The sequence below is a fragment of the Ammospiza nelsoni genome, chromosome 3 (assembly GCF_027579445.1).
Source record: "Ammospiza nelsoni isolate bAmmNel1 chromosome 3, bAmmNel1.pri, whole genome shotgun sequence".
Classification (NCBI taxonomy): domain Eukaryota; kingdom Metazoa; phylum Chordata; class Aves; order Passeriformes; family Passerellidae; genus Ammospiza; species Ammospiza nelsoni.
In genome coordinates, this window is record NC_080635.1 from 7,457,298 (window position 1) to 7,469,609 (window position 12,312).

Sequence of the window (12,312 nt, forward strand, 5' to 3'; positions counted from 1 at the left end):
TAGTTTCTTCTGTCAGCCATCAGGTGTGTACAACTTGCTTTAAACTGAACATAAACCTAGCAAAATAAATCTTTTTGCCTGTATTCCATTTTAAGAGATGGACTTTCACTTCCAGGTGAAGTGTCATCCTTTGGCTTGAAATTCCAGGTGTTACAATGGGAACTTAAGCCTGTATGTAGCTACCACAGTAAGGTGAAGGTTCTGAGTCTGGCACAATTATTTTCTGCCTTGTGATTTTAAGGAGCTGCTTCTTGTAGATGCAGATTCTCTGAGAAATTACTTTAAGGCTAAGAAAGAAACAACATCTTTTCTGTATGTCCAGGTAATAAAAACACAAAATACTTCCTCTAATTATATCATTTCTGCCTCTTAGGGAAATAACTGATCTCTCAGAACGAATAAGATAAGGTGAATTGTTGCTTTAGGGAATCTATTCTTAACTCCTGACACATTGATGGATGACTTGAGAGTTTTGGGTGTTTTGTTTTTGTTCCTAGCAACAGGCATTTGAATATGAATTTGGAGCAATGTATGCCTGGATGCTGTGTGTGTTCACTGTCATCATGGCCTACAGCATCACCTGTCCTATCATTGTCCCTTTTGGTGAGTTTTCCAGTGGGCACTGTGGGAGTGACATGGGGCATGTGGGAAGTTTGGAAGGCTCAGCTCTGTGTTCTTATTCCCATTCAAATGCTGATAATCCTTAGGACTTGGATCCAGGTTTCCTTCCCTTCTTGTGGAAGAACAGTGAAAAAGATGATGAATTACTTAGCTCCTGTACTGCCTTTAGAAGTTGAAAATACATTTAATATCTATTAGATGTTTATTTTATTTCTCAAATTTGAGTGTACTGGCGTTAGTAGTTAGATCAGACATAAGTAGTACTAAATAATTTTATATAGTTGGTATTTTCATTTTCTAATCCGAAACTTTACGGAGCTAGATACAAGATAATTATCTGAATTAGATATTGTTCAGAACTGGTTTAATCAACAACCTTATTATTGGGAGAATGTGGCCAATTTTTCTGTAACAATGTAATTGATATTTACTTACATTCCATTTTGTGTGCAGTTGTAAATATCTGAATGTGCCACTGCATCCCAGAGCTGCTGCAATTCATAGCTGCCACAGCAGTTGCTGTTTGTTTGGATAAGGAATAGCTGACTTGAAATCCAGTCATCAATCTGGTGAGGGCTGAGAGGGACATGTTGAGCCACTGTCATGCCTTCCTTACCAGCAGCAGTGCAAGGGGAGCTGGGAAGTCTTCCCCACTGGCCTGGCTTCATGTGGCAGCCACTGGAAGGAGCTCTGGGCTCTCCCTGAGGGCACAAGAGGCACCACAGAGACAGAGAAGTGTGAGGAGAGGGGAGGGATGGAGACACAACAAGCTCAGCTCCTAAGCTTTAGGAGCAGGTGCTGTCCTGCAGCTGTACCCCCCTCATGTCTGGGCTGATCCACTCACTTGGTTAGTGCAGATCCCTTCACAGTTGCTGCTTTTTATCAAACATCCAACAGCCTCTGCTTGGCTCTGCTGTTTCCCCTGCCAGGTTTGATCTACATCCTCCTGAAGCACATGGTGGACCGTCACAACCTCTACTATGCCTATCTCCCTGCCAAGCTGGAGAAGAAGATGCACTTTGCAGCTGTCAATCAGGCCCTGGCAGCTCCCATCCTCTGCCTTTTTTGGCTCTATTTTTACTCATTTGTGAGGCTGGGTAAGTGTGGTGGTGTCTGAGGGTCCCCAGGATGAGGGAAGAGATGAGAATCTTGACTCCATGTTTCAGAAGGCTGATTTATTATTTTATGATATATATTATATTAAAAGAAAATTATATACTAAAACTATACTAAAGAAAGGAGACATCAGGATAGAAAAGAAAGGAATGAATAATAAAATCTTGTGACTGCTCACAGCCTCGACACAGCTGGCTGTCATTGGTCATCAAGTAAAAACAATTCACATGGTGGGTAAACAATTCTCTAAATCACATTCCAAAGCAGCAAAACATGGAGAAGATGAAGCTTCCCAGCTTCTCAGGAGAAAAGATCCTGGCAAAAGGATTTTTCAGAAAATGTCTGTGACAGGTGAGTATGACCTGTTTCCACCTGGAAGCTGCTCCCAGCTCTCTTGCCACCATCCCTGAATTAGATGGGAGCTCTCATAAGGCTTTCATAAGCTTTGTGGACTTTTCTATTTCCTTCCCTAAAGGGGGAGTCATGATGGTTTTCTGTGGCACTGAACTACACAAGATTTGCACAAGAGCCTTTGATGGAGATGGCTGATATATTAAACTGTTAGCATGAGGCTCTGTGTTCCTTCATTTCACAGGAGATCATGTATTCCTTAAATCAGTATTCCTTAAAAGATCATGTATTCCTTAAATCGGTACACCTGGAATTGGCCAGTTGGGCTGTGAAGTGACAGACAGTAAAAATCATTACATAGAACAAAAATCTACTCAGAATTAGCTCTATAGTGAGATGATCACTGGCTTCACTACCTGCATTTGTGCAGCCTGGGCATAAGTTTAATTTGCCTAGCTTGTACAGCCATCTCTTAGGAAAAAATGCTAAAATGTTGGCTAAGGCTAGTCCTTGTGTGTTCTACATCATCCATCATATTTTACAAGGAAGACTGCAGTGAGATGTTGACTCTCTTCACACTGGAGTTTAAAATCTCATGTTTTATATGTAATTTATCTTTAAAATACAAACATTCTGTGTTTTGCTTGTACTTGGCAATGATTGTATTGGCTGTGCTGTACCAACAGCTTTGAGGTCAGAAAAAGATGGGCAACACCTTATGGGTTTTTGTCCATGATACAGGAGAAAGCATTTGGCATGGAACGGGGATGTCAGTGGTGCTGGAAGGGTTGGGTTCCCCTTCTTTAGAAGGAAACTCCTGATAGTTGACTGCATTGTGCCCTCATGAGAAATGATTACATCTGCATTGTGGTTTTTAGCATTTCTGACCACCAGTTTATGACTAGCAGTCAGAAAGGCATTGCTGGCAGGCTGTCATCCAACTTTGGGGAGATGGAAAACTCCCTGTGCATGCAAGAGGCACTTGGAGCAATTACTTCAGGCTGTCATTGGATTTGAATAGATGTTCCTGCATTACTTGTGTGTTTGAGAGCTTGTTTTTTCCCTTGTTTTGAGAGCTGCTTTTGCAACCAGGAAGACCCCATAAATCTGGTCTTCTAAATTACCAGGAGAATTTCTTGAGCATGCTTTAGAAAAATCAACTCCAAGCACTCAGCATCTGATACACCTCTTTAATTGTTAGGAAGGAAATCCTGGTGAAGTAAAAATTAAATCTTTATTATAATGTTTTCTAGTTCTGCATGGTAAAACCATCATTTGTTAGGGACCTTAATAATGGAAAACACAGGCTGGATTATCATGTTTGGCTTGATCAGTGTAGAGGATCCTGTTTACATGATGTTGTTCAGTGGTTTGTCAGTGCACAGGGCAGTCTGAGAGGTAGGAATTTGATACTTTGATTTCTTTGCCATTGATTTCATTGGTGCTTCTTGTGCCAAAAAGAAGGAAGGAAGGATAAGAGAGCTCTGCTTCCTTATCTGCAAAATAGATCAATGTATGGTGTAAAGCTTGATTGCTTGATCATTGACTTTTGTGGTTGGCTTGATATGGGTGTTTCAGTCTGGTTGCAGAGTCCAGTGACAATACTCTGGTTTCTCACTCCTCAAATATTAATGTAAGGCTGGAAAAACCTCCCCCCCCATTCTCAGTCAGGATCAAAAACCCCCTGACTGCACACAGAAGGTGAGAGGCTGTACTCAGTTTTTTCCTTCTCAGTGCCTGTATTCTTTCTCAGCTTTTACTCCATCCATCCATCCATCCATCCATCCATCCATCCATCCATCCATCCATCCATCCATCCATCCATCCATCCATCACCACTGTGCCTCTCACCACAGAGGAGGTGAGGTCCTCTCTGCAGTTCAAGCCCCATCTCCTGGCACAGTCACTTGAATCCCTATAAAAACAACCTCCCCTGAAGGACATTCCACAATACCCCAGGGACGTTTTTTCGCTTCCTTTTTTTTTTTGTTTGAACAATGATGTGTTCATAGGGCCTTTTTGGTTCTGTTTTTAGCATGTGTGTGGTGGTTTTCCCCTTGTGAACAGATCTGTGCAGGGCTTCTATAACCTGCTAAAGTGTAAAACTTGTCTATTCTGTGCCACTGCATATACTGGGGTTACCACAAAAATGTCTGAGAGTTGGTGTTGCCTCTTTTGTCTGAAGAAGCTTGGAAACAGGGCTTGCAGTGATGTTTACTTTTTCCTAATATTCCATTCAAGTCATCTTTACTGCAAAATGAGATTAATTTCTTTAGAATATTTCCCTAGTGACTCTGGAAAATAAGAAGTCACTGTAACCTTTAATACTTTTTCCATGCTAGGCACCCATGTCCTTTCCTATAGTTTATTACACTTTCCCTGAATTAAAACTTCCCTATCAGTCTAGTTCATATTTATTGTTCCTTCTCTTGATCTTTTTCCTTGGATTCTTCCCAGTTCTGCTCATATTTTATTGTAGACAAGACTATCCAGCACTGAATTCTTTTGTATAGTTGCCACTTGTCTTTTTTTTTCATTTTCCTCTCTTCCCATGTTCTTTGATACCATCCCACCGTTGACTGCTTTCCAGCAGTTGTCTGCTGCAGTGTTGTTATCCCTCATATCTACATTTATTTTTCCTTCCAGATTGTGCTTACTTCCTGTTTTCTACATACAGTTTTAGCTTGCTGTTGTTTTTCTTTTGTTTGTTTTGATCCTTTAAAGCAAGAGGGATGGTTTTATGCACCAAGACCATTTTGATTCTTCTCTTGCCCCACCTCCATCCCTTTGAGCTGATGGCAAACCATCCAATTTGGTGCCATCATCATAATTAATCTATACAATTAATATATTTCAGAGATTATTAATGAAAATACTTAAGAAGTGGGTCCAGAATGGATGAATGAGGGAGGAGAAGAATTACTCTGAGTCTTGTCTATCATTTAGGTATTACAGCAACATTTCTTGTCCCCTAGGAAAAGTGGGAGAACTTAGTGTATAATGACATTCTCTTGTTTGTGGCTGGAAGTGGGCTGCCCATTCCTCTAAGAAAAAAAATCCATGAATCTTCCGAAAACGAGGAAGATAAAGAAAGGCTTCTTTTGGTTTTGTTGGATTTTTCTACTATGTGTTTTTTTATTGCATTCTTTGGATTTTTTCTAGGTTTTAAAGCACCTACAACAATGTTTACCTTGCTGGTTGTCAACATCACCATTGTTATTTGCTTGGCTTACACTTGTTTTGGCTGTTTCAAGTACCTGAGCCCACTGAATTATAGGGTAAGTGATGGATCCCTGTCCTTTCAGCACCTCCCTGTGTGCCTGATGGAGCACCAGCTGTTCCTGGTGGGTTGTCCCTCCCTTCCTGCTGAGAGCCTGTAGTACAGGTGGGCTGCTTGGCAGAGTGGGAAATCTGTGTCTGCAGGAACTGAATCTGAGAGAAAAGAGCAGTATGGGAAAAATATCCTGGGCTGCATCCCCAGAAGTGTGGGGAGGTTGAGGGAGGGGATTCTGCCCCTCTGCAGGGCTGCATCCAGCTCTGGGGTTCCAGCACAAGGAAGGGCAGGGACCTCTTGGAGCAAATCCAGAGGATACAACCAAGATGACCAGAGGGATTGAGCACCTCTGCTATGAGGCCAGGCTGAGAGAACTGGGGGGGTTCAGCCTGGGCTGACCTAATTGCAACCTTCCAAAAAAAGGCTTCCCTTCCAGGGAGGCTACAAAAAAAGGTGGAGAGAGGCTTTTTACAAGAGCAAGTAGTGAGAGGAAAAGAGGGAATGGCTTTAAGCTGACAGTAGGTTTAGATCAGGTAATCATAAGAAATTCTTTGCTGTGAGGTTGCTGAGGCACTAGCACAGGCTGCTCAGTGATGTTGTGGGTGCCCCATCCCTAAAAGTGCTCAAGGCCAGGGTGGATGGAATGTGGAGCAACCTGGTCTGGTGGAAGGTGTTTTTGCCCATGGCAGGGGCTTGGAACTCAATGATCTCTAAGGTCCCTTCTAAGCCAAACCTTTCTATGATTCTGTGTAGAAAGACTGGTGCAGAGAGTGCCAGAACTGCACTGAGATCTGTCTGTGCAGGTTTTGGGTGCTCATGATGTGTGTGTTGTTTTCACTCACCAGTTTGATGTTGTCTCTCTCTCTCTTTCCCCACCTGTTGCTGGTTACAGATTGAAGAAACACAAGGTGAAAGAGGAAAAGACACAGATGTACCAACAGTCCCAACATCTTCTGTAAGAAGCTAAGAGTTACTAATACTCCCTTACTTTTCCTAGCAAAACCTAATTTCTCACCCTGCTTACCAAAGAGCTTGTGTAGCACATATTATCTGCATGGACTGTGGGATTTGCCACGTGCATGTGGGACCAGAGAGTTCTGCAGCTGGGCTCCTTGATGCTCCCAGGTGGTGTTCCAGAAGTACCTTTGGTTTTAGGAGCAGCTGAGACACACCGCTTCCAGCAGCTCTGTGTGCTGTGTTCTGTGCCCTGCCCCAGACAGAGCCTCACATCTGGGCAGCTGCCAAATGCAGTTCTGAATGTTGTGACAGGTCTTGCTAGCCATGTCACTAAGAAGGACCTAGGACTGAGCTAGGAGGAAAGTGCCACAGACAAGAAGTGCAGGGCAGTGCAGTGTCTCCAGCAGGGTGCAAAAGGCCTGAGGTGTTAAAGTGAAGAATGGGAAAAGAATGAAAAGAAGAGTGGCAAGGGTAAAGTTCTCCTGGGTAGGAGAAGCTTTTGGCCCTCTGTTTCCTTGCTTGTTGTTAAACTGTTATTTCCTGACTTTGACCTTTTCTAGCATGTCTGTAAAGCAGCAACACCTTGAGATTGAAGGAGATTTTGTGCCATAAATGTGTGCAGATGTTCAGAGTCTTTCAGGACTGCCTCCAGCTATCCCATGTCACAGCACTGTGTTTGAGAGACCACTAAAAGCCCTCACTTGTGATTTCAGATGTACGTCCCGCAGGTTCTGCGTGCCCACCCCACCGAAAGGACCGTGCTGGCCCCCGCGGAGCAGCAGTCCTACGGCACCATGGACAACACCTCATCCCAGGCAGAAGCGATCAGAAACTACAGCGCAGGACCCGCAGGGGTGGAGCAGGCACCGGGAGCGTCGCTCTGAGCTGTGTTGTGAGCACGAACACAAGGTGGAGCACTTGGCCCAGGTTTAGCTGAACTAATTCCCTGCCTCCTCCTCAGTATTCGGCGTTATTTATGTATTCCTGCCTGCAGAAAAGGTACAGAAATAATTCATTGTGTGGTCTGCAGCTGTGCTGGGAGATTAAAAAGCAGATGCCTTGGGACTGATTGTTTTCCAGGCTGTCTACACACGTTGTGAAACAAATAAGTTGAACGTGGAGATGCTGATCCTCAGGGATTTCACTTCTGCTAGCTCACCACTTGCCTTATGAAGATAACTTATGCTGCATATAGATAACTGGTCACCAAAGCCAATGCAGCTATTAGAGCTGTCATTTATTTATTCAAATAATTGTTCCCTTTTTAAAAAACACCCAAATTTATAATTTATAAACCTCTTGGGATGTGTTAAATCCTGAGACAATGCCACTTTTGATGAAAATACTGTTTGTGTGGGTGCTGAGAATGGTGTGTGGGAGTCTCTCCTCTTTTCACCCAAAGTAGTCAGCATAGTTTTGATCATGTTATTTTTTTTTTCCTTGAAAGAGATGAGGGAATAACTGTGCACTTGGGTACTAAAAGTACCAAAGCAAAAAGACTGGTGTAAAGAAGGGAGTGATTTACCTGATACTGTTTTTATATATTTTTGGAGGGCATTTAGGTTCTTAGTTTTTGTTCACTATTTTTAAGGGCTTCCACAATGAAAGCTCACCTGCCAACAGTAAAGGATGTAAACATTTTATCTCTTTTAGTCTTGGGTTAAAATGACAGATCTCTGGGTTTTCTCTATAGTACCAAATATATGAGTTGTAAGATACTAAGTTTTTAAATTATGTAGTAGGTGCTAATCTATTCTGAAGTGCAATGTGTCAAAGTGTAACTAATAATCACGGAGCAATAAAACACTGAGTTTAGAAAAAATTCAGGCTGTCTTGATTTATTTATTCTTTTCTCTGTGTGTTGAAACAGTCTTTTTTCTGGCTGCCTCACAGCATGGTCATGAACTCTTCTTAGGAGCACTGCCACAAGCCTTAGGATGACAGAATGTCCCATGAGGAATTTGAATACTTTTGGATTTCTCTAGGGGATGAATCTTGGTGACCTATGGGTAGGAGAAGCCTTTGGCCTCTGTTTCCTTGCTTGTTGTTAAACTGTTATTTCCTGACTTTGACCTTTTCTAGCATGTCTGTAAAGCAGCAACATCTTGAGATTGAAGGAGATTTTTGTGCCATAAATGTGTGCAGATGTTCAGAGTCTTGCAGGACTGCCTCCAGCTTCCCAAGAACAGCCCTCAGACAAGTGCTGAGCATGAGATCTGCCTGCTGCAAGAAGGATCCTGTGGAGCTCTGAGCCCTCTGATTACAAACCCATCCTGTTAGCTGAAGATGCACCTCCTGGTTCTTATAAAGCAGGTGAGGAGCTTTGGCTACTCATGAATTTATCAGACCATTTTATACTCTCACTTCAGTGGTGCAGTTTAGTCAGGGGTTTGTGCATGTGTGTGTGCATTTTGATTTTTAGCAATCATGGCATTATGAGGTTTTGTGTACCTTGTGCACACACTGCCATTCCATGTTGGTGTTCAAATCAAGAAGCAAAAAAACCCAACAGACTCCAATTTTTTACTCATCTGTGAGTGTTTCACACAGATGTGAGGTCACAGGGAGGAGGCAGCTTGTGTTAATCAGATCAGAAGCCTGTGATTGTTCTGACTTGTTTCTAGCTGCACTTCCCCATCTCACCCAGGTGTCTGCAGCAGCAGTGGGTGCTTATGTGTGTGCTCATTGAAGAATCAAATAAATCATTCATCTACCACACTTGACCTGTTTACTGTGCTGGTGCTGTGCTGGTTTTATGCTCTGTAATATAACTCACTTTTTTCAACAGATGACTTTTGATACTCACTGTGAGGTTCTATGTGTCATATTGAGGACAAAACCTCCTTTAATGATTTGATTTCCTTTTTGTTTCTGGGAGGTTGCTGAGCCTTGGTGGTGACACTCCTTGTGGCTGGCACCAGTTCAGCACAGGCAGGGCCATCTCTCCTGTGAACTTGAATAAACTCACCTCCAGCCATGCTAAGGTGCTTCAGATATAGAATATGGAAAGTTACATCTTGCTAAAGAGTCTTTGTTGGCATTTGAGGAACCAGTTCATGTGTCAAGGGTTCCATCTTGTTATCACAGTGATAAAACAGTGCTCCTCCTTAGACAGATCCATACCTGGAGCCCCACTTCATTGTATTCCAAAGAGATGTAAAAGACAAGGTCCCCAAACGCTACAAAAACATGTCCCATGTAGAGGATGTGTTGGTCAGAGGTTTATGCCTAGCTGAAGGACTACAGAGCCTGAAGAGAAGAGATGGAAAGAAACCAGCCCCTACTCTAGGACTTCAGTTTCTCTGGGTACTCCTTCCCTTCTCTGCTGTCTGTCAGTGACAGACAGGGAAAAATGATCCCTAAGAGATTCCTAGCTTCTTCTACAGGTTTTACAACAAAGCATTTTTCATAGTGAAAACTGCAGTAGTATTTGAAAAATATTTGAAAAGTGCACTACTATTTTCTGATAAGGAAATCACCTGCATATTTCACTTATTGTGTAGCAGCCATTCCTGTTTGCCACTGTGCTCTGTTGCAGTTAAACTCATAGAAATGTCTATGGTATTAGGAGAGGCACCAGTTGGATCACCTATTAATAAATTATCACAAGAGCTGTGCACAGCAACACACAAATTATAGGCTGGTTTAGCATCTTGGCTGTGCTATGCTTGCTTCACTATTATCTTTTGGGTCCCTTTCTGAGAGCTGAAAGTAATTAGGAAACTGCCCTGGCTCTGCTTGATTCCTTCTTGCTGGTGGATATCTGCAGGGGAATAAAATTAGATCAGCAGGAGAAACTCCTTGCATTCCTGACGGAGCCTTAGAGAAAAGCTGAGGCATGGAAGCCTCAACAAATGTGGATATTGGCTACACTGTATTTGAAATTCGTATTTAAAGCCATGGCACATTCTTCACTGTTCTTTTTATAAACCTTTTGGCAGGCAGCCTAAGCAAATGGCCCAGCTGGAGTTGCTGACTGTGGCTCCCAGAAGCTCCCATATTTGTTGGGATCCAGCTCCTGCTGCTTGCCTCGCATTGCTCAGTTGGAGCAGCACCTCCCCCACGCTGAGGCTGAGTCCTTCCCGACATTCCAGCCGCGCTCCCGGGGGCAGGAATCCCGGGCAAGCTGACACTCTCCCCCTACAGGAGGAATCCTGGGCAAGCTGACACTCTCCCCCTACAGGAGGAATCCTGGACAAGCTGACACTCTCACCCTACAGGAGGAATCCTGGACAAGCTGACACTCTCACCCTACAGGAGGAATCCTGGACAAGCTGACACTCTCCCTGCACAGGAGGAATATTGGACAAGCTGACACTCACCCTACAGGAGGAATCCTGGACAAGCTGACACTCTCCCTGCACAGGAGGAATCCTGGACAAGCTGACACTCTCCCTGCACAGGAGGAATCCTGGACAAGCTGACACTCTCCCTGCACAGGTGGAAGCCCCAGAGCTCGGTCTGTGATGGGATTCTCTGTGATACAGCTGACAGGGCAGCCTGTGACACTTTGAAGGATGAAGCTCATTTGATGCTGTACCACAGAGTACACTTCTGCAAAGACTTCAGGGCAGATGAATTTCTTCCAGAGGGAGGAAAATGCTCCATGGTTTGCTGAGGCTCAGAAGCCTTGGCTTGCTTGGATACCCAGAGCTCTGTGCCAGGATTCTGTGTGCCAGGCCCATCTGGCTCACCTCCAGCCCCCTTACAACACATCCTCAACACCCAAAGCATTGCAATTTCTCATTTGCATGAGGTGCACACGTTTGTGCTTTGTTCTCCTCTGGGCTTTTCCCATATCCTGAGCCAAAAGCAGATCTTTGTGCTGGCTAAGTTTCCAAGTGCTCCAGTGTAGCAGTAGGCCATGTTCTTTCTGTCTTTTTGCAGAGGTCCAGTTCCCAGCTCCGCTTGCCCACACATGCTGGCAGCACAACTGAAGCTTTCTTGTGTCTGTTTTACAGATAATCTGGTTATGAGGGGTTTGGAAGCATTTTGCTTTTGGAAGCCTTCTCTTCAAGAGGAGAAGGCTTCAAATCTGCTGCTTCTTCATCCCAGAAGCAGCAGACCACAGAGTTTTCACCTGGCTTTTAGCAAAAAGTGAAGTGAGAGGCAGAAGATTTGGAGAAAAGGGAGCTTTATCCCAAATCTATTGACTAAAAAGAAAATACACCCTTTATTGTCTCCAAACTGCAACAATATAAGGAAATGCACACTTTTAATTCCAAATGATGGCCTGGGTCACATGTCTAATCTGAAAGTGGTCTCATGAATTCCTTCTCTGTCACATCTAGACAAAACTTCTTGAAGGATTCTGCTTGTCACCTGTCTGTAACAGCTGCAAGTGCCTGTTCCAGATATTTCAGAAGTACAGAAGTTGTTTTTTCTTTCTGAGGACAGCTGTCTGAAGGATAAAAACAGAAAGGAAACAACTAAAAGTGGAGAAGCTGAAGATTGTGTCATTATAATGGAGCATTCTTCTCTATAATTTTTTGGTTCTTGGGTGAAGTCCTGGCATTTGCTCTGTGTCCCACATCCTGTTGGTTAGAATGGAGCATCTCAGCTGCAGCCAATACAACTTCAAGTGGAAATAGGTGGGGCTGTAAATAGCCAAGAAGGAAAGAGGGAAATTTTTGTATTTGCTCCCAGACTCAGTGGTTAACTAAGTGCTGGTTAATAATTAATGAAAGCACTCTTCTCAAAAGTGATGTTTAAAATAGAATTCTAGAAGTCCAATGTATGGTATGTCATAAGATGCTCCTAAATAAAACAGGAACCAGATTTTGTTGCTGCCTCATCATTGCTGTTGTGTGGTTGTGAACCTCCCAAAAGGGTGAAAGTTTGTGAGAGAAGTTAGGGGCTGGTTTTGAAAGGTACCTATCTGTTGTGCTTCTTAGATGTTCATTCAATTTTTTTTAATTGCTGTATAGGAGAAAGACTGAGAGCTGAGGAAATGTAAGAGATATGTATTTTTGTACACAGCTGGCCTTCCTTCT

The 12,312-nt window shown here is 43.3% G+C and overlaps 1 protein-coding gene and 1 long non-coding RNA gene across 5 annotated transcripts in view; both read left to right on the top strand.

Moving 5' to 3' along the window:
* Positions 1-8,141, top strand: part of TMEM63A (transmembrane protein 63A) — a 30,663-nt gene extending 22,522 nt beyond the window's left edge. For all 4 annotated transcript variants that reach the window (XM_059469113.1, XM_059469114.1, XM_059469116.1 and 1 more), the window contains 5 exons: positions 498-603; positions 1,551-1,718; positions 5,251-5,366; positions 6,255-6,317; positions 7,033-8,141. In XM_059469113.1, coding sequence (XP_059325096.1) covers positions 498-603; positions 1,551-1,718; positions 5,251-5,366; positions 6,255-6,317; positions 7,033-7,203 — 624 coding nt within the window. In that variant the 3' untranslated portion in view covers positions 7,204-8,141. The remainder of the gene's footprint in view (positions 1-497; positions 604-1,550; positions 1,719-5,250; positions 5,367-6,254; positions 6,318-7,032) is intronic.
* Positions 8,142-8,435: 294 nt separating this feature from the next.
* Positions 8,436-12,097, top strand: LOC132071456 (uncharacterized). Its single transcript, XR_009418118.1, has 2 exons — positions 8,436-8,632; positions 10,261-12,097. It is a non-coding gene; the product is annotated as an uncharacterized LOC132071456 (long non-coding RNA).
* Positions 12,098-12,312: the final 215 nt, after the last annotated feature.